The sequence below is a fragment of the Dermacentor variabilis genome, chromosome 7, assembly GCF_050947875.1.
Source record: "Dermacentor variabilis isolate Ectoservices chromosome 7, ASM5094787v1, whole genome shotgun sequence".
Lineage (NCBI taxonomy): Eukaryota > Metazoa > Arthropoda > Arachnida > Ixodida > Ixodidae > Dermacentor > Dermacentor variabilis.
Genome location: NC_134574.1, coordinates 84,203,802 through 84,223,478, shown reverse-complemented (window position 1 = coordinate 84,223,478; position 19,677 = coordinate 84,203,802). Strand labels below are relative to the sequence as shown.

The following is a 19,677-nucleotide window of genomic DNA, read 5'->3' as shown; positions in this document are numbered from 1 at the left end:
TGTGCGCTAAGCCTCGCGAAAGTCCATGCGCCTAAACAGCCGAGGCAGAGGAGGAACACACGCTCATTTGCACCGGCCCCCCCTCCCATTCTTTAGCGCATATTTGATCATGTGTCCCCTAACCTTTAGGACATGGAAAGAGGGCGCGCAACAAGCGTCAATCCTCCTAGGTTCATATTAGCTCCTTGTCCAACGCACCCAAAGAAACTGTACGCGGCGTGCTAGTTTATCACTCCTGGCTTTTATACGAATCCTTACGCCAACGCGATGACGACAATAGAAGCGACAAATTGTATCTTTGAAGTTTGAACTTAATTTATGAATTTTGACAATACATGACTGTCATGGCACCGGATCATAAGGCGATACTGTGCAGCCTGACCAGGCTCCTGGCACCACGGGCACAGCAGATAACAGACAAATTAGATTCGGTGTCCATATATTTGTTATTGCAACAAAATGTCACACAACTCAAACGCAACTGCAATAGCAGCAGTTTGGTATCCAAGTTAGGTGACAGATATATACCATCAACATAGGATCTTGCAAAACATAGGACATTGGACAACAAAGAATAACAACGTCCAAAAAAATGCGCGTGGCCGGGTGTGCGCTCCGGGTCGCGGAGGTCCATGCGCCGCCACAGAGGGGCCAGAGGTGGAACGTACGCTCGTCTGCGCCTCACCCCACACCCCCCTTCTTCTAAGGTGCACGTGCACATTCTTTACTGTTGCTTAACTTCCTTTTAATTACGGCTTTTAATAAGGTTTATTTTCAAAAGTGTAACGTTATATAATCCCCTGGCGCTAATGTTATTTACCCGAATTTCAATGCCCTCGTAATGCGTGTACACGTATGTACACGTATTCATGCCAAGGGAAGTGGATATATGCCCCGCGTTGCATTCATGAAGCTACTTACGAAAGCTTATTGTTTGTATTACGGATGTTTGTGATGCTGATGTTGCCTGGTGGTGGCCTACTGGCCTCATCAAGCTGTATGTTTACAGCTTTCTTCCCAGGGTAGCATTCAACACTGTACTTTATGCATGTTTCAAATAAACTTGACTTGACTTGGCATTTGAAAGAAAAATTATTCAACTGAATCACACGCCCTGAGAACACATTTAGGCGAAGATTTCTTTGGTGTTTATAAGGACGTCTTCCCTCCTAAGTGGTGATTTCCAAGTAGAAACCACATGACAAAGTCTGGGGCAGTTTACTGAGATCAGCCTTTCTGTGCATCTGACCGTTTGGATAGACTGGCAGATGGCTTATGGTATCTTCAGCTGGTTGTTGTCAGATTCTCCGAAGCGCTCCTACACTTCACTCTATATTCTGTTGGTTAGAACAAGCGCTCCAAACGTGTTTGCGTCTTTCCAACAAAGCGATCGGATTCCGTCGAGAGCGCTGGTAATCAGTCTGACTCTCCCGTCGTAAGATCGCCTACGTATGACTGAGTTCTGATAACGTCGCGCCCGTCACTTCCGTTTGTTGCACGACGAAAGCGCAAGTCGCCGTTGTTTACGGATCTGTGCTGCAGTAGCGTAATTGCAGATGTTGCCCATGGATCCGCTCGCGTCGCTGTAAGCGTATTCGGCTAAGGCTCCCTGCCACTTGCTAGAATGACGAGTCGATCCGGATATGGCTGCTCCGTGACAGAGCATTAGAGCGACCAGCCGTAGATTCCACTAGTGATAGAGCATTTCACTTCAATCAGCCGGTATGTATTCCCCCTTTTATTGGTACACATAACATTTGTAGTAACGATGCGAAAGTGGCCAGAGAGACATCAGAATCTTTCGCAATCAAATTAATTCGTGAAGAATGTTTCGGGGCTCTATTTATCAGCCTGAAAAGAAAGAAAAATATATTCTACGCACGATTAGCCACTGCGAGTGTGGATGCTTGTATATTTGTAGCATTTCTTAAGGGTTTCGTAACGTACTCACACACACACACACACACACACACACACACACACATATATATATATATATATATATATATATATATATATATATATATATATATATATATAATTTTATTGTAGATAAACATTATTTTGTAGTTGTAGTTCGGTACGTCATAGTTCTGTGCGTTCAAGTCTATACCTTATGATTTCCGGAAAAAAAATTATCTGGCGTTTGCGCATGTCCGGTACAGTCCCGTCGTCCAAGGCTGAAGCCAAGAGCGAGTAGGAATGAGAATGAGACGGCGACGCCGGCGTGTCGACATTTCTTTCAATAGGGCCCAGGCATTCGGCAAAACCTATTTACCAAAACAACAGCCAGCGCAAGCATCAGGAAAGGTTAGGGAAGAGGGAAAAATGCTCTGCTCTAAAACGCAAACAAGACTTGAGAGATGATTCAAGATGAAGATACAATGTGTCATGGAAAACGTGTGGGCTCAAGACCCTGAATGATACGGAACGGACGCTGTGAACAAATACGGGACAGCTTACTCCGACGAGAACACAAATATGACGAAGCTTAGGAAAGACACCTTAAAACACTTCAGTAATGTATGTGATTTGTGGCCCACCAAAATTAATGTCCGGTGAAGCCTTCGAGTCACGGCGACTAACAGCTCCGTGATCAGTGTCTACTGAAAAAACCTAGAGTGTCGGCTTGCTGATCCGCACGCCAGCACGCTCAATCTCGAAGTCTGCAGTTCAGGTAGTTACAACAAGCCCGGAGCTTTAATCTCGCGGTTAGGATAGCGATACGCCTAAACACTCAGCGCTCTGACACAGCGACTCATCGCTAACCCAGAAAAGCAGCCGGAACCACAGACTGACCAGCGCTGTAAGGCCTATCTCATTAGCGCAACAGCCCAAGCATATACTGGGACGCGAGTGCAACAACTGCCGGTGGCGGTGAAAAAACAGCCACCATAGCTGTCGTGTAGCCGGGACAGAGGTCGAGACCGCATTCCCAACTCTAATCTCTGATGGTGGCCATGTGTCAAAGCAGACGCTTGGGCGGCAGGACGGTGATGCAGCGACTGATGATGTCCTGGCATAAGCCAGGGCAAGAGCGGATACCACAGGATGCTGATACCACGATACCACAGATACCACAGAGCGTTCTAAACCACTCTCGCGAGAAGCGTTCTCTTCCACTAGTCCAGTGAGAGCGCATACCTTGTGCGAACAATTTTTTTTCGATCGTTCTCTTAGCACGTAAGTCTTCCTAGCGGCTCCAAGCCCTCTCGTTGGAGCAGTCATTCAAGTAGAGAGCCTTTCCCGCCACGTCGTCATAACACAGCATCGTAGCAGTATTTTCTGTTGGGCCAGGTGAATATGCATAAATATGAGGAGAGGGGCTCAAAATTAACACCGACGAATACGACATCCCATCCGGCCTCTGTCTGGGTTAATGTTGGGCCCTTTTTTATTAACGCAGCACCGCCTCTCTTGACGACGGTTCACTGCAACGCCGGCCATTGCGTGCTGGCATGTCAACGTACGCTCGTCCCATAGGTGCGCCCGCTGTTTCCTCGCCTGTGCTAATAAATCGGATGTTTGCTGTGATCATGTGGTTTCGCCTCTGCCGTTCCCTCCTCCGGCAGGGAGTCACCGGTTCGGCTTGCGTGATTGCACTCTGCCTCAGAGCGCGATGGCTGCCGGATCGTACCAAGTCTGGCTCGCATAATAGAGGGCATCAGTTGAACACACCAATAGTGCGTAAGCGTACAAGAATAATCGCTGAAATTGCAGTGCTATGGTTTGAAGCAGCGTTGTGACTACGCACTGCCCTGGAGGACATTCAGACGCAATTTCACATTTCGCTGTTCCTGCTAAGAATCACAGTCGCTAAGATTAAATTATTGAGGCGGCGATTGCAGTAAATGATGAACTTATCGTTTAGGGTGGCCAATTAGTTGCTTTGCCTGCGCATTTAAATCAGAGCCGCGTCCATTCATAAGCTGAGTACGCTTGAAATGGATCCACATGCTCTGCCGTTCTGAACACAAACACACCCACACACAAACACACACACACACACACAGATATATATATATATATATATATATATATATATATATATATATATATATATATATATATATATATATATATATATATATATATATACAAATCTATGGGTGTCTTTACTTGATGTTGGAGCTCTTCTTGTGTACACTCAACAGCTCTGTTACTGGTGGCCTCTCTCATTTTGTCTCATTTTTCTATGCGCTCTTGTCTTGTTCGCAATTTATATCTGGAGGTGGTGAGCTAGTAAAGCTGGTGAAGCTTTTATTCTGTGGTCCTCTCATTGTTGTGATGAAATAAATAAGTCCTGTGTGCCTGGCCTATCTGTTACATTTTCATTGACCAAAAGATAGGTGTGCAATTGCGTGTTATAACAAAGAAGCTGTCTACATGTAGCTTTGCTTGGTATACTTGATTTCGAATATGTGTACTTTTCAAAGTAGTTGAAGCAATGAAAGCTGAAAAGCGCAAACATTGTCCTCGAGCAATGATTTGCACACTGTCGAACTGAAATAGAGTTTTAGCATAGCACATTTTTTTTTATTTAGAAAAATGCATATTTTCAGAGTGAGCATGGAAGTCTATTTTCATGTCCTTTGTGTGCTTGTGGGCAATGTCAATTGCAAATTTTGCTGCTCGCAGCTCGATAGAGTACCACATAAGATAAAGCAAGTGATCTGTGTTTAGGGGAGGTTCGTTTCATTACTTAGTTAATATATCCCTATTTAGTTTTATATCTTTCCTTCTTATTCCACCATGGCAACCTGAAACCTGTAAGAAAACATCGAAAAGCGTGTTTACAAAGAAAATGAACTTTTTTGTGGATTCATCAAGGTATGCCACTACCAGATCCAGCTCCGGCAAAATTGAGGAATATAAATCATGGAAGGTTTATAGGAATATGAATATAAATTGATATATAGGCATATAAATCAGGAATCATGGAGTATAATCATAAAAAATCTGCCAAGACAAATCTGACTTCTTAACTACTGTGCACCTCTAGCTTTCGCCTTGCTGTCAAGTATGCATTAGCTACTTCGACCTCTCGAAGGCCTTTGATGAAGTGGGTCACCATTTTTTGAAGATAAAGATGAAAATTTCTGTTGCCTGCCTGATTGTTGGTAAAAGGCTTTCGAGGTAGCTGCTATCGAGAAAAAGTTACTTGCCTATTCACCGCACTTTATCTGAAACCTTCATTTCGTCTCCAGGTGTGCCTCAGGGTTACCTTTCCGGGCCACTGCCCTTGTGTTAATAAACGCTGTTATAAATTAGGGTAAATCGGGAAGCATACTACTGTGGCATATTTCGGCTTTGATAAACCGCGAAAAAGTTCAAAGTGATATTCTGAGCACTCTCGATTGGCGCTCCAGAAACCATTTGTCGACAAACACAAAAAACATGAAAGTTACTATTTTGTCGCATCAGAAAGTGGCAATACACTTTATGTACAGATTGGAAAGTGCTAAGGTTTTGAGCGCTGACATTTTTCTTAATTTGGGGGCGCAGATTGACTGGCAGTTTTACTTTAAAAATGTTGCTTCTATTTATCACACTGGTTCTAAACTCCTTGGAATTTTATCCCATCTAACGCGGCATTTTCCGACACCCGGTGCATTACTCCGTCGTTTTGTATCACTAATTTCAATCTATTAGGATTCGCATCTGGTATTTGGAATCGATTGGGAGTGGGATGTACGGAGAAAATTGCGTTAGTACAGATCTATGCTGTTCAAACTGTGTAGAACAAACATTTTCAGTGTAAGACGTACTTTGACTACTACCGATTTGTCAATGAATAGAAATTTGGTACGCACAGCGCCCGAAGGCAGTTTCGCGACACAAATTCCTCCATGAAATTTTAAAGGAAGTATTGGCGTGTCTGACCTACTATGTGGCAATATCTTGCACGTTCCAGTCACGCTGACGCATCACTTTGAGCTCTGCTCACTACATGTAAGTTAAATGCTCGGGTTTCCAGTAAATAAAGATAGCGCCCAACACCCAGTTTCTCTCTTCTTTTGATTTCTCTTCGCGATCCGCGGTGTTTCTAAGCTGTCTCGCAGATAGCTTGGAAACGCTTACCTCACGCGAGTGCCTAACGCTTACTATATGCCTACTTTCTTTAGTGTATATATCACACGGTCTCGACATCTGTCTTAATTGACTTCTCGTTGACGTGCCATTAGTCAACGCTGTGATGTTTCGTTGAATTTGTTGCTTAGGGATTATATCCAAGCAGTAGTCAGCAAATTGTATTCAGGGCATCGGAAATTTCGTCAATAAACTGACCGGTGTATACGGATGGGCCAATCACTGCTAATTTGTGGCGGTGAATGTTCTCTATGAATGTCTGCTTTAATATTTTTTTCAGGCTGCTGCTTTTTTACCAGGAATGGATACATACCCAGCGTTTAGCTGTGGAGCGTAAAATCATAAAATACATTTTTTTATAGATATTGTCGCAACTGATATAGGTTTGACTAGCTATGAAATGTATGAAATGCTCATTCGATGATTCTTGAGATGTTATATTCAAATAAAGGTAACTCACGACTCAAGTTACCATGCTGAGAGATTCCTTGTATGGTGTAAAGCTTCCTGCTGCCCTGTCCTATGGTAAGTACATTGCGTATCACTTCTTTAACGTTTTCTTTTTTTGCGCATAATCAAGGTAGTGAACGCTAAATCCTAAATAAGGGCAATCATTAGAACTCCAGCACTAGCTTGTTATAACATTATTACGGGTATTTTCGGTTCCATTTCCCAGGAGATGCATGTGTCATCAGACAGGGTGTCGTGTGGGTATAGACCATCGTAAAGCTCTGGCACTCGCTCAAGCTTCAATTATTCGTGTACTATGCTGATGCAGCAGCACAACGAGTATCAGTGCAGCAGATGACCAAGCGAGCCGTAGCGCGCTCGAAAACGTCACGATATTCTGCTTCAATGGGATGTCTGCGTCATGACACATACACATCATGAGAAACGAAGGGACAACTACTTCGCATAAGAGATGTGCCGAATTTTTTTGGGTCCCCTCAGACCTGTCATCATTTTTTTTCTCGGAATATGTTCCTCTCAGAATTGTTTAGTGTCCGGTTCTTCCGAGGTGCATGCACACGCTGGGAAGCGCGTGCATGATTTTGGTGAACTTAGGAAGGTTTTAATGAACCCTCAGTTGTTCTGGCGATTGTTTTTCCTGAAGAGCTCGCTTTTAGTTTGCTACAATTTTTTGCGCATCGCTCTTATGAATATTGAACACCACCTGGAACAGCAATCTAATGTCCTACAGAATCTTTTTCTAGAGGCTTCTTCATAGGGGAACTCCTTCTAAAGCAAAAAAAAAAATGAGAAGACACAAATGTGGAGCGACCGTCCTATGGATGTCAGGAATTAAAAAAAAAGAATGCCCCATAAACGTCCCACAGACCTCCCCTGTTCGAACACAAACAGCCGCGGACGTTCATCTAACGGTGCGAAAGCTGTTGCCAATTTTCGAACACCCACTGGACGTACAAATTTCCGGTTTGGACGTCCGCGCAACTCTCCATGTACAGCCAATTTGCGTGCACGGGATGCTCGCGTGGGCATCCGCAGATAATCCGTAGGTCTATAAGAGACGTAGACGTAGAAATCTTCAGCGGCGGACATCCGTACTGCATCGCTAAGACTTGTGTAAAGTATTTTGGAACCTTAACACTTTGAAGGGTGTGAATAGGGCGTAAAGGTGTCAAGTAGAAACAAATTTACGCCTTCAGTGATTTGAAGGGTGCAGACAATTTCACAGTATCTCATGGGTGCTAACGGTAAAGTTTATGCTAAATATTTCCGCGGCTTTCATTTATCTCTTTGCACTCAACAGTGTCATTGCATTCCTTTGTTTCGTGTAGACATTGTGATGATGTGACATTAAGGCACAGAGACAAGAACGTGCTTTTATTTCTTGAAGCACAAGCCATTAGGCGGAAGTACGAAAGGTGCGTTAGCACTAAGTACATACATGCTCTTGAGGAAACAACAGTCTTTTTGAAAAGAACAAAATTATGTGTGTACCAGGAGTACATACGTAAAAATTTTCCCAAGTATAGAGTCTGGAACTTAACACACCGCGATGTCTACATCTCCCGTTTTGTTCTTTTGTTCTCATTAGCAGGCACTAAAATCTTATCCACGCACAGGCACAGAAGACATGCAGATACGCACGCAGAGACAATCCGCAAGCATAGCGATAAAAAAGAACACGGCACTTGACGTAATAGCCAAATGCCAGAACATGAAACAAATGTAAATATTCGAGCCAACGGAAGATAAAGTCACCACGTGGCTTCCGCTCACGGACATAAAGTTGTACTTTTTATTTATTTTTTGCCTGAGAGAAATAGCTCCGCCGACACGGAAATGGTGTTGACTGCAACACGCCTCCCTTTCCTGGTTATATGTGTTTCCATGACATATTCGCTAGCACTTTACATATAAACACAGTAAACATTTTAACACCTTTAGTGTCGAAAGGGGGCTTGTTTGATCCACGGCTAATACCCTCAACTTTAAGGGGTTACACCTAATTGTTGATGTGAACAAATGTGCTTTTTTGGTCAATATCGACGGAACTAAAAATTACAGTTGCAACATAGGACACATGTGCAATAAATAATGCAATAATAGCTATTGCTGTCGAATCTCTCAGGTCAAGTATTTCTGCGCATGGCTTAGTCAGGACACGACACATTCGATCCTTCTAGGCCTTTACGGTTAGACAAACATGCAGTAAATCCTTCCAAGTATGACTGACTTGACATCATTCGAATAAGTGTTGTCCTCAATGCCCGAAATACGACGATCGTATTCCTTACAACAAATTTCTCTGCATGCTAATATAGCTTTAGACGCCCGTAAAATAGGTTATCTGCTCGACGAGAAAAAGTCCTTTAAAAGTAATGTGTCTCATCACTCGTTAAGGAACTGTGCGTCATCGCGCATGAAAGAGAAACTCGCAATGAGAACTGTGATCGAAATTTTATGCTTTTGCAAGAAGTACAAATACATGCGTGTATTTTCACTGTGGAACTTCGCGATCTTGCCTCTCAATTCGGCTGTTTAGTATTAGAGACATTCTGCAATTTCTACCCTCAACGAGGAACTGCAGGAACTTCTGAGGTTTGTCGTCGCTGATGTAGCTCCGGTTTGCTTCTTCACGGCCGCCGTGCAGACAAATCCCTGCACAAAACTTCGGCCTTCTCCTTGTGCCGCCACAGTGTTTTCATCTTTCGATTAGAGGCGGGACGCCAGAAAAGTTGTAAGCTTGAAGAGAGAAAAAGTCATGCGCAACTAAGAGGGAAGCGTTTTCAGCACTGCGGTCACGTCCAGAACCTCGTAATAGCTCCGTAGCTTGGTTGTGAAACATTGGTCATACCTTGCAAAACGCCTCACAACACAATAGCCTATGATAGTAGCAACTGCAATCGGGAGCGCACACGTTGGTTTCTCCTTCCTGTTAGCTGAGAACGCTCCCCAAGAAAAGAAACACAGGAACGACGCACCATTCGGTTCCGTTAACATTTTGAAGTTGAAATGATTTAGTGATCGGAACCTAAGTATACGCATCTCAACCGGTATTTTCTTAGGCAGTGCAATAGGTGTTGAGTACTGTGATGTCTTCTAAATGCAGTGGCTCATTCGACAATTAGGGAACTTTTCTTCCAAAGCATTGCCCTAGTTACGCAACGCACCAGTTATCCACTTCGTGACGCTAAATAGTCTCCCTACAATGGACACGCTGCTTTCCAGCGAGGTGCCTTATTTCGTACAATTCCATAAAACATGTCAAATCGGTGTCGTCGAGGTGATAGGCAGAGATTTTTTCATCCATGCAGCTGCTATTCCTTCAGAGTCAACTCACTCTCACATGCAGTCATCCTAAAACGTGGATAAAGTTTTTCGAGTTCAGAAAACATGATGCTGACTTTTCCACGGAAGAATGCGGATTCTCTCGATGTCTCGCCTATAACTTGAACTCGTAGGCCTATAACGCTGAGCGTGTAAAAGCGAGTAATATTTCGGCATAAAGAGCATCTGTAACCGAAGCATTTGATACAATAAAGTTTTTCTCGCTACCTCCTGCCGGAATTGGTTGAATCGGCACGTGCGTGTCATGCTCCCCTCGCGAGGGGACACAGGAGACTGGCTCTTATGAGTGTACAGGACAGATACTGAGGTACACTCCTGAAAGCCTGGAGGAAATAAGGGCAAGTTGTGCGTGCACTTCAAACACCCTACCCACTATCTGGCAAATGACCGGACAACCCTGCAAATTTTGCTAAGCTTACACTATAAACAATGGCCTACTTTGACCACTAGCTAGTAGGCACTCATGGCGTCAGTAAATTCCACTACTAGTCGCTGTTCCTATTAATGTACATATAGTAAATATTTCCTCTTGAGTTCTAATATCAGCATGCACTTTCTCTTACTTTTGTTCCCTTTTCATGGCGCCCCCAACAACACCTTAGGACCGCCACAACGCTCGGTCACTGCTGGCCGTGTTTGAGGCACCAGTGTGGCCAGAAGTGCTCTTCCGGTCTTGTGAGTAAATGCCGCTAACGTTAGTCCCCTTTTTTACAGTCACTGACAACAAAATCCCCGCGTACCCTCCCCTGGCTACTCATTTTGTTTCAGGGGATGAGAGCTCTCCGGCAAGGCAGTTTCGGTGGTGCACGGGTAGGCTGAGCTGAAACGCCGTCAGGCACGTCCTCGCTGCGTCACTTCGAGGCGGTAAAAATTATTTGGAAATACGTTCAGCCGAATTCCTCAAGGTGGAGGAAAGTACAAGAAAGTCAAAAATATTCATCCACCGTGAGGAACCTTCTAACAGACCCGTATGGATTGTCATTGTAGCTTCGCGCTACAAGTAAGGTGGATGACAATTTTTTCTTTTCAGGTCACAATAATCGCGCAGTTTTCAACTGCGCCTTCTCCCCTCGCACGTAGTTGGAGTTCGTAGTCATGTGCAATAAAATGTATAAACTTAAAGGTAAGGGCGTCAGCCGTGGAACAACAGAACAGCCTAAAGGCTATAAGAGTGTAAAATTTTCTACCTTGTAGTTGTACATTGTACTTGTACTTGTACTTGTACCTTGTACATCTGTATTTTCATGCTTCGTGAGCAGTACATCAAGCGAGTTGATTGTTTACCGCAGTGAGCTGCATTTCTTGCACTGGTCGGCAATGCATCGTTTTTGTCCTGTCCTTTCGCATGTATATTGTCAGACGGACACGCACATGGACACAGAGAGGCTGGGAGCTTTAAGTTTAAGCTCTCGCTATCAGTTAAGCTTGCGTATCTGTTTTAGATAATTCCGGGTCCTCGGAGTGAAACACAATAAAAGGCACCTAGAGATATTGTGTTGGAGAAAAATACAAAACTTCATGTCCGTTTTTATGTACACGCATTAAGGATAGCAAATATCACAGACAAAATCACAGATCCAGCGATTACATTTAGGCGATGTCTGTTGTACAGAAAAAATCAGGAGGAACGCTCACTTTTCTAGTGGCTGAAATCATTATCGTGAAGACAGCTCCATTGTTTCGGGTTATTGAGTCTCACAGGTGAAAAAACAAACCCTTCAAGAGCACTAGGCCTGTCAGAGTATATCTAGAACCACATCCTCTGTATTTTTATATGAGCTGTTAGCAATTGTCTAGCACGCTGTAAAATACGCCTCTAGATGCGCCATCAGGTTCTTTCTAGCTCATTTTTTTACTGTTTACAGTGTTGCGCCAACTTCCTTTTTTTTTATCTGGTACTGATATGCTTGCTGCCCTATTGCAGAACACTGACTTTCCTAGCACCTATGCGACGCTAATAGTGGCTTGTTGGACGAATTGGTTCATTATTGCGTGGTAAAATGCCAGCAATCGGCCAGCAAACCTAAATAATTATCACGAGTAAGGAACAAAGTGAAAGGAAAGAGACTAGATTCAGCACGTTTACTGCCACTTTGTTTCTTATATCTGGTTATTTTTGTACACTTCATTCCCGTTTTCTGGCATTCTACCGCGCTATGTGATCCTATATAATCTGGTTGATAGTGTAGTTTTACATAGGAACATACATGCTTTCACGTCGGATTATGGAGACGGGGCAGTCGTAATTTTTCATTTGGTTGGATATTTGTCAAAGTCCCTGTTCCAGTGTGGATAAAAAAAGACATCTAAGTTCAAGAAACGTCGCTGCAAACTTGCTGAAAGAGCACATATTTCTGGTATACGCTAGATAAAAGTAGAAATCTAACGTGCGGTCAAGTGAAGTTTCTGCTGCCCATGCAGCAAAGATAAACAGTCAAAATTCAAGTAGAGTGTAAATTGCTTGAACTCTTGTACAAGTGCTGCTCCAATATCACGAAAAGTGGAGCGGTACGCTTCTGATGCTCTACAAAATGTCTCGAACTGTGGTGCTTTATGTTGCTAAACCGTAATAGGAACTATTATTGCGATAGCGTCGACTAGGTGACTAATCATAATCAGGCGAATACAGCGCTAAGGACACATACAAAGGTGAGGTCGCATAGGAAACGACACGTGGCGCATTCAACCCTACAACGCGAAAAAAAGAAGTGAGTTGCCATCTCGGTTCACATTGGGAGCAACGCCTTTCCCGGCATGAATTAGACAGGTGGCAGGCGCTAACAGGAAACAGCAACGGAATTACTTGGCAAATAATTCAACTCAGCATAAAATCATTGTTGAACGAGGGATGTGTGAGTGCACCATCTGTGCTGCTATTTGAGAAGGAGATCAAATATTTCCCCGCTGCCCTATGCCCAGGCGCATTTAGTTTGGGAATGCACCATTGTGTATGATTCAGCTGCCCCTTCTTTTTTTTATCATGTTTATTTAGTGCGTTCGATGATCCGTTCTACCGTATTCAAGTATTTGTCCCTCACAATTATAAAATTTGTTGTTGTCGACGTTCCTTCACCTTTGTCTGTCCCCGCCTGCATACCTATAGGAGCGCTCACGGCGCTAGACTTCATGTACCTAGTAGAACCCCTGGCTAACCAGCGCTACGCTTTGATGAAACTCGACGTTGCCTGCCCCATGGGCAATCCATCGCGGTAGATGCAGGCGACAGAGACACTCCGGCCCCGAGGTTCTGTGGATTCTAGTGCCATGTGAGGGAGGCGCCCATTTGGGATGTTTCTGTGGCCGGTGCGATCGGTGAACGCTGCGATGTCTGCAGACTTGGAGAAGGCAAAGCAGACCGCGAAACAAGGCGTTAGCAAAGCGACAACGCCGAATACAGTCAGGCAAATGCCCTTGATGGTGTCCACGTAAAAAATGAGCACTATTCCACCGGACACACTCGCAGCGCCCACGACGAAGAAGCTGCAGATGGCGCCTCGACCTTCCCCGGCCACCGAGGCGATAGTCACGGCCGGCATGCCTTCCGCAAGGTGCCTGCAAGAGCAGAATAAGAATTTAGTGTCGGCATAGAAGTGAATGGGAATTAGGGCGCAGCCATTTCGGATCCACAATTTCGGATCCGCGATTTAAAGTACGTTGACCACATTGCAAATTGCTGTTCAGGAGCTAACTTGACACCCATTGTGCCTCTTCGAGGAGCGAAGTGCAATGGACGATGGTCCATAGCAGATCACCATCCGTTGCACTTCATATACATGCGTATATAGTTACACACACACACACACATGCATACTCTTCTTAGCTTTGCCGTCCTCTCTCTACCTCTAGCAAATAACCTACTTCGCCTACATGACACACATACACATTTTTTCCACTTTGACACTCGTAATCCGCTCAACTGAGTTGCCGTTCAGTGCGTGTGCTGGTCCTCGTCGTTCATCATTGTGTGAACGCGTTCAGGAATGGAAGTGCTGCGCCAATTGCATCATCTTGCGCCAAACCATTGAGCTGCACCAGCCTGCGCCAAAACACCAATTTCTATTAAGTTACCAAATTTAGCAGGATGTGCGTATTGAGTGGCAACCATACAACCATAGGCATGCGTTGGCAAGAGCTTGGCCCTGCCGTCCCAGCCTAAGCAATGCGTTTCAGGGTCGGCGTCTTTGGAGTGTGGTGTGTTTGGCGGCATAATAGTAACTGGAGAAAATGAAAGTCGTTTTCTGCTATATAAGGCGTTACGAACGTTTTATAAAAGTGTTACCGACTGGCGTATATGCAGACCTGCTATAGATCATTTCAACTGGCGCTCATCCCATGGTACAGTAGGGAAGGAAAGCCGCGCTTAATGAATAAGGTAATACAGTCGGCTCAGCATGTATCTCATCAGTTTCGTTGCACAATTTACCACTCAGTTTGGCGCCCGGTTGGTATACGTGCATCGATTAATGGGTGAACGCCATGCGTGTGACGTAATAAATCTATTTCGTACCTGCAACACGTCCGGTTACCAGGGTGATAGTGCGCGCGGCATACCGACAAACGACCTGCTTGCTTTCAGGAAACTTCTCGATCACAAATATCGAATGGCTACTGCAATTGTCATTCAAATGCTCGCAGGCTACACAAACTTCTGCCGGCCATAGTGCACAAAATCAGGCTTTTGACGTCGCAGAAAGCAATCCAAGGAGGTCAATTTTAATATTTAGTCAACCTTAGTGTCCAAATTACGGTCGTGATTAAGCCTTCGCAGAAACCGCAAACGTCTGAAATTGCGTTTGCGGCAACGATGCTCTCGATACGGTTTGAGCAGATTGCGTACAAAAATTTTAATTTTCACAAGCCCTTGTTCGTCGCTCGGAATATCGGTAGCCGTTTTACAGTGGCTTTATCGAGCTCATTGAAAATATTGGTCGACGACGCAGAACGGAAAGCCGGTGATCATTATTGTCCCCTTATTGTTCTCGAAAAATATTTTCGAGCTTTCTCTAGGGAAGCGATGTGAAGTACTGGCAAAGTTCAATAACCAGTACGTCACTTCACATTCATTCTGTGGGCATCAAGAATTGAAAAAAGAAAAACTGCTGGTTGCCAAGAATTAAAAAACTACCTGAAGGCACTAGGCGAATGGCTTTCATTGTGCCTTAATGGGTGATGTTCATGGGAGCGGCTGTAAATATTTTTGATTTATTTTGCATGAATACTTATAAAACCTAAATTTAATAATTAACGCAATCGATGAAATGTCCATGAAAAAGTTGTGGATGACGTTTAAAAATGGTCGACAACAGCATTCGAAACAACCTAGGATTTGTGAAGAGCTTTCTTAGCGAGAACGAAACCCGTGAAACAAACAAAAACAAGAAAAGAAACCACCCTGGTTGGAACAACGCTGCTGCGCACTGAAGATTGCATCAATCTTTACGCGAACGTCATCAACTAGGGGTAGTGTGAACGAGCTGCCGCATTTCTTTCTCGCAGTGTCAGCAGTTTCTGGCACGCATCTTTGGTCCCTATCAAACGCGAAGTAGCGTGATCTTTGTGCGCTTCCCGTTCCGAACTCTTATACTGCTGTCGCCAAGGTTTGCACCATTGTAACATACACAATGAACTGATGGCGACGTTCTCGTCTCAGACCACTTTTATTGCTAGTGCCGGTACTCGTCGTCACATGTGATAAAAATTCTGGAAAATTGACCACATAAGATCTTGGTCGATATATAGGCAGTTAACAATAATTTGTTTATGTATTCCACAACCTTGGCATTGAATCCTTATTAAATGAGCAAGGTAATCAATGTTAGTTCGCTAAAATGAAATATTGCTTGCTTGTTCACAATAAAAAAAAGCTAGACCAGCATTAACCCAAGCCTGTCAACATAGAGTGGGCGCTGTTCATGAAAAGCCCTCGGTTATTCTTTTTCTTGGCCAGATTTACTTGGCCCATCCAGTAAGTGATTTGACGGTGGTTTCTCAGAAACCTTTATGGGACTCCTTTGTAACCTCATTCTACAATTAGGCTGGATGGCAATGTTTCCCTGTCATGAATTTTGCTTGCCTTGAGGGCTTCCGCAGAACTGATCTGCCTTATCATAATAGTGTTATGAAAGGTGAAATAAAGAATGCCTTTTCTTTATATGCATATATGTCACTCATATGGACCTTTACCAAGTTGCTCCAAAAAGCGTATTTACCGCTCGAAAACGGACAATCCATGCTGGAAACTTGCTCCCAAGTTCCAAATTCACTGCTACCAGAGGTGCCCCATAGGTTACTTGGTCGTTTCCATCCCTGGCGTGTTTCTTTTTAAGGTACACTGCTTTACCAGAATCATCTCAGGATATCTGTCGACGTTAACGTGGTTAGCATTGAATAAATTTGGAGACGCACCCTATTACCACTGCGAAACGGATATAATTGAGATGTAAACTGCAATAGGTCTCCCCTCTCGCGTTTCAATATAGACACGTTGAGACACCTAGCGCTGCCGCAGCCAAGTTGACGTGTGGCAGAGGTCCGAATGTGCAATTTAATGTAATGCCATGTTCCTCATCAAGCGAGTGCCGCAGGGATTGTGCACCTTCAAGAAGCACAGGGGTTGAACGAAGATACAAGTATTAATTGGCCAGCATTTGAGACAAGTAAGAGATCATTAGAGCATTGGTAGAAGAAAAGCTGGAAAGAGATTGAGAGAGCCAGATTCATTGCAAGTGTAGGTAATGACAGGTTCTAGTGACAGAGATTTTAAATACGCGAATCAAGATCGAGATGAAATGTCCGTATGCCTAGAGAGCTGTGTATATAGTAAACTCTCAATAAATCAAGTAGGCTAGGACAGTACTCGTCTTCGCCCTGTTTCAAACGCGATTCCGAAAAAAAACATCGTCATCAAAGATGCAGGTTTGATTTGCCCAGCACCGGAAAGAACTCAAAGGATAGTATTGGTTATGTTAACGCGATACCGATATATACCTAATGGCATATATAGGCGTCGAAGAGGTTCATTTTTTTCGCGGCTAATTCCCATGGCACTTACCCATTTACCAAAGCTGACTTGACAGGAAAACGGTTATATATCAATAGACATGGATAGATACGGAAAGGTGCGTGAAGTAAATTAGCATAAATATTGTACAAGAGCATGAACAAGCGGACATGGAACACCTGCAGGCCACAATCACTTGTGCTGTCTAGATGTTCGAACTCCAGTTGTTCGCGCTCCTCCACAATGAATCTATGCCAACTGTTTTAGCTCTACATTTTTTTCGCAAAGTATACTAAGGAAGTTAATCGCTGTAAAAGGTATTCGTGCTAGAAATGAGTTTCATTTGTTTTTTGTTATCCTCAATTAAAATTTGTCTTTGTCACCCAGGTCAGTCCTAGCTGGCACTTATCATATGCGCAAGGAAACTACGGAAGAAGGTCGGCCAATTCCACTCACAACATGGCTGTAACTACTGCCAGAGTTTATCCTTGAGGCTTCTCTTAAGCCACATCCGAGCACATTACTCTCCTCAAAACTTCAGTCAGAAAGGGAATAAAATTTACTCTCACGAAGGAGGTAATTTGTAACATTTTATTTGTTACAAAACATAAAAGAGAGTGTCAACGCAAGAAATTAGTGAACTTATATGAAATACAAGAAACAGAAAAGGGGACAAAAATATCCCAAGGTATGTTGCGAAGCTTTGCACACTTTTTATCGCGTTTGTTTTCATAAAACGTGTTTTGAAAGTGAGTGGATTTTGCAAGGGCTGCTGGAGCTTTGCGTCAGTACATAAAGGTTGCTCTTAAGTCCCAGGAAATTGGCTTGCTCCTCGGGATTTTTTTTTTCATTTCCAATAGATTGCTACCAACGCGGTGAATTGTTTGCGCTGCGATCTCACATCCATTTTATACACGAAACACAAGCGCCTTTGCCAAGTTTTATGTTTGCCTGCTGAGCGGTGACAATTTATCAATAAAATTCTTGTACTCCGCTGTTTTTCATTGTCGCAAATTCTTTAATTGTAAGCTTGAAAAGCATCGTAACCATAACAAGCAAAGGAGCCATAGTAGGTCACGCTAATGCTGCAATCGCCTATAGTGTGCGGGAGTTTCGCGCTATCACCTCTTATTTCTTCACATGCTTTTAACCTTGTGCCAGACGTCATTGTTAAGCATTAATATCTTTCAGGACCCAGATCCATGCTTGAAACCGATTTCACAACATTGGTAAGTGCTGCTCCGGAGCGGCCTCTTCCGGGTGTGTAGTGCGAACATATATATATATATATATATATATATATATATATATATATATACATACAGGCTCTCCTTGCTAAAAGTGACCAAGACTTGCAAAACGACCCAGTGTGCTGGAGGGCCACTCAGTGGTGTTGACCATCACGGGAGCTACTCTGCCGTGTATTTTTCGTTTTGCGAAGTGAAATAATTAGTATTAACTAATTACCTTTTCAGATGTTGATAACTGCAAGGAACTGTTAATATGAAAGTTGTAGGTCGCATTTAGAAATACCTGACTTCAGTGTTTGCCCTTAAGTCGGCACTTAAGTAGACCATTGGCTGAGCTTCCTGTAGTTGCACTTAAATGAAGCCCGCGCAATGCAAACAACCACTTGATAGCGCCACAATTTAAACGCTCCCAGACGACCGATCAAGAAACAAAATTCGCCAGTCTTTCGACGTACGCGTTTCCTCCTTTGACACATTGGGCATTTTGTTCCATTTCCGTTTGTAGAACGTAACATATGGCATACGATAGTGGAGATGGCGCGCACAGATTAAGCCGAGCTTCTTAACCAACGACGAGGCTGGTTGATAGGAAGCGGCACAAACTATAACCCCTATTGAATTATTGTAAAGTCGCTGAAGTTTTTAAATGTTTTTAAAAGTAGTTATTCCCCATACAAGGAAAAGGTATTGAACGTGAGACATGATTACCCACCGGAGCGGATAACGTGTTGCCCTGCTAAGCATGGGGTAGCGGAGTCAAATCCCTGCCGCAGCGGCGATATTTCGACGTGGCAAAATGCGAGAACGACCGTTTCCTGTGCATCGGGAGATTGTTAAAGAACCCGAGGTGCCCAAAGTTAATCCGAAGTGCCCCACTACGCCGTGCCTCACAATCAGCTCACGTATTTGGCACGTAAAACACCCAAATAATTTTTTGCGACAAAAAAAAAATAGAGAGGAACCAAGAACCATACCTTCGTTATTGTAAGCGTCACGAGCAATTCATAATACGGTGCGGTCGTGATACACGTGCTGGACCAACTATGTGCGGCGCGAGCTGATTCGGACGGCGTATATTAAGATGCGCTGCGCGGATTAGCTAGCAGGTTAAAGGGCGCAAGTTGACCTAGGTTGCCTAGGCCCCACTATAACTGTCCTCTTATGGATAAATTACTTATTCAAATGTTTCACACAAAGCACGTTATTGCGGGTTCAACTGTACATTGATGACCGCGCTCGCTACTTCTGAAAGCCAGTAGGCATTCCATATCACCTTGGTATGTTTAGGAACTGCACGAGGCTCATCGGTGTTAATGGTGGGCGATCATCTTATAAGGATTTTATTCATTCGTTTTGCCCTCTATATGAATCTTTATTATATGATAACGTTAATTCGTCACTTTAGGAAAATAAGCCAAATTCATCTGTCATTTCATTTAGCGTAAATTAACGTTGTTTGGGTTTTTATTGAAAAACTGCATCATGTACGGTAAGCATGTTAGCTTTCCCGCCCCATGGTGA

At 43.7% G+C, this 19,677-nt stretch overlaps 1 protein-coding gene across 1 annotated transcript in view; it reads right to left on the bottom strand.

Annotated features, from left to right (window-relative positions):
• Window positions 1–7,966: 7,966 nt before the first annotated feature.
• Window positions 7,967–19,677, bottom strand: part of LOC142588724 (uncharacterized) — a 51,042-nt gene continuing 39,331 nt past the window's right edge. Inside the window, exon 5 of the mRNA XM_075700539.1 lies at window positions 7,967–13,458. Coding sequence (XP_075556654.1) covers window positions 13,039–13,458 — 420 coding nt within the window. The 3' untranslated portion in view covers window positions 7,967–13,038. The remainder of the gene's footprint in view (window positions 13,459–19,677) is intronic.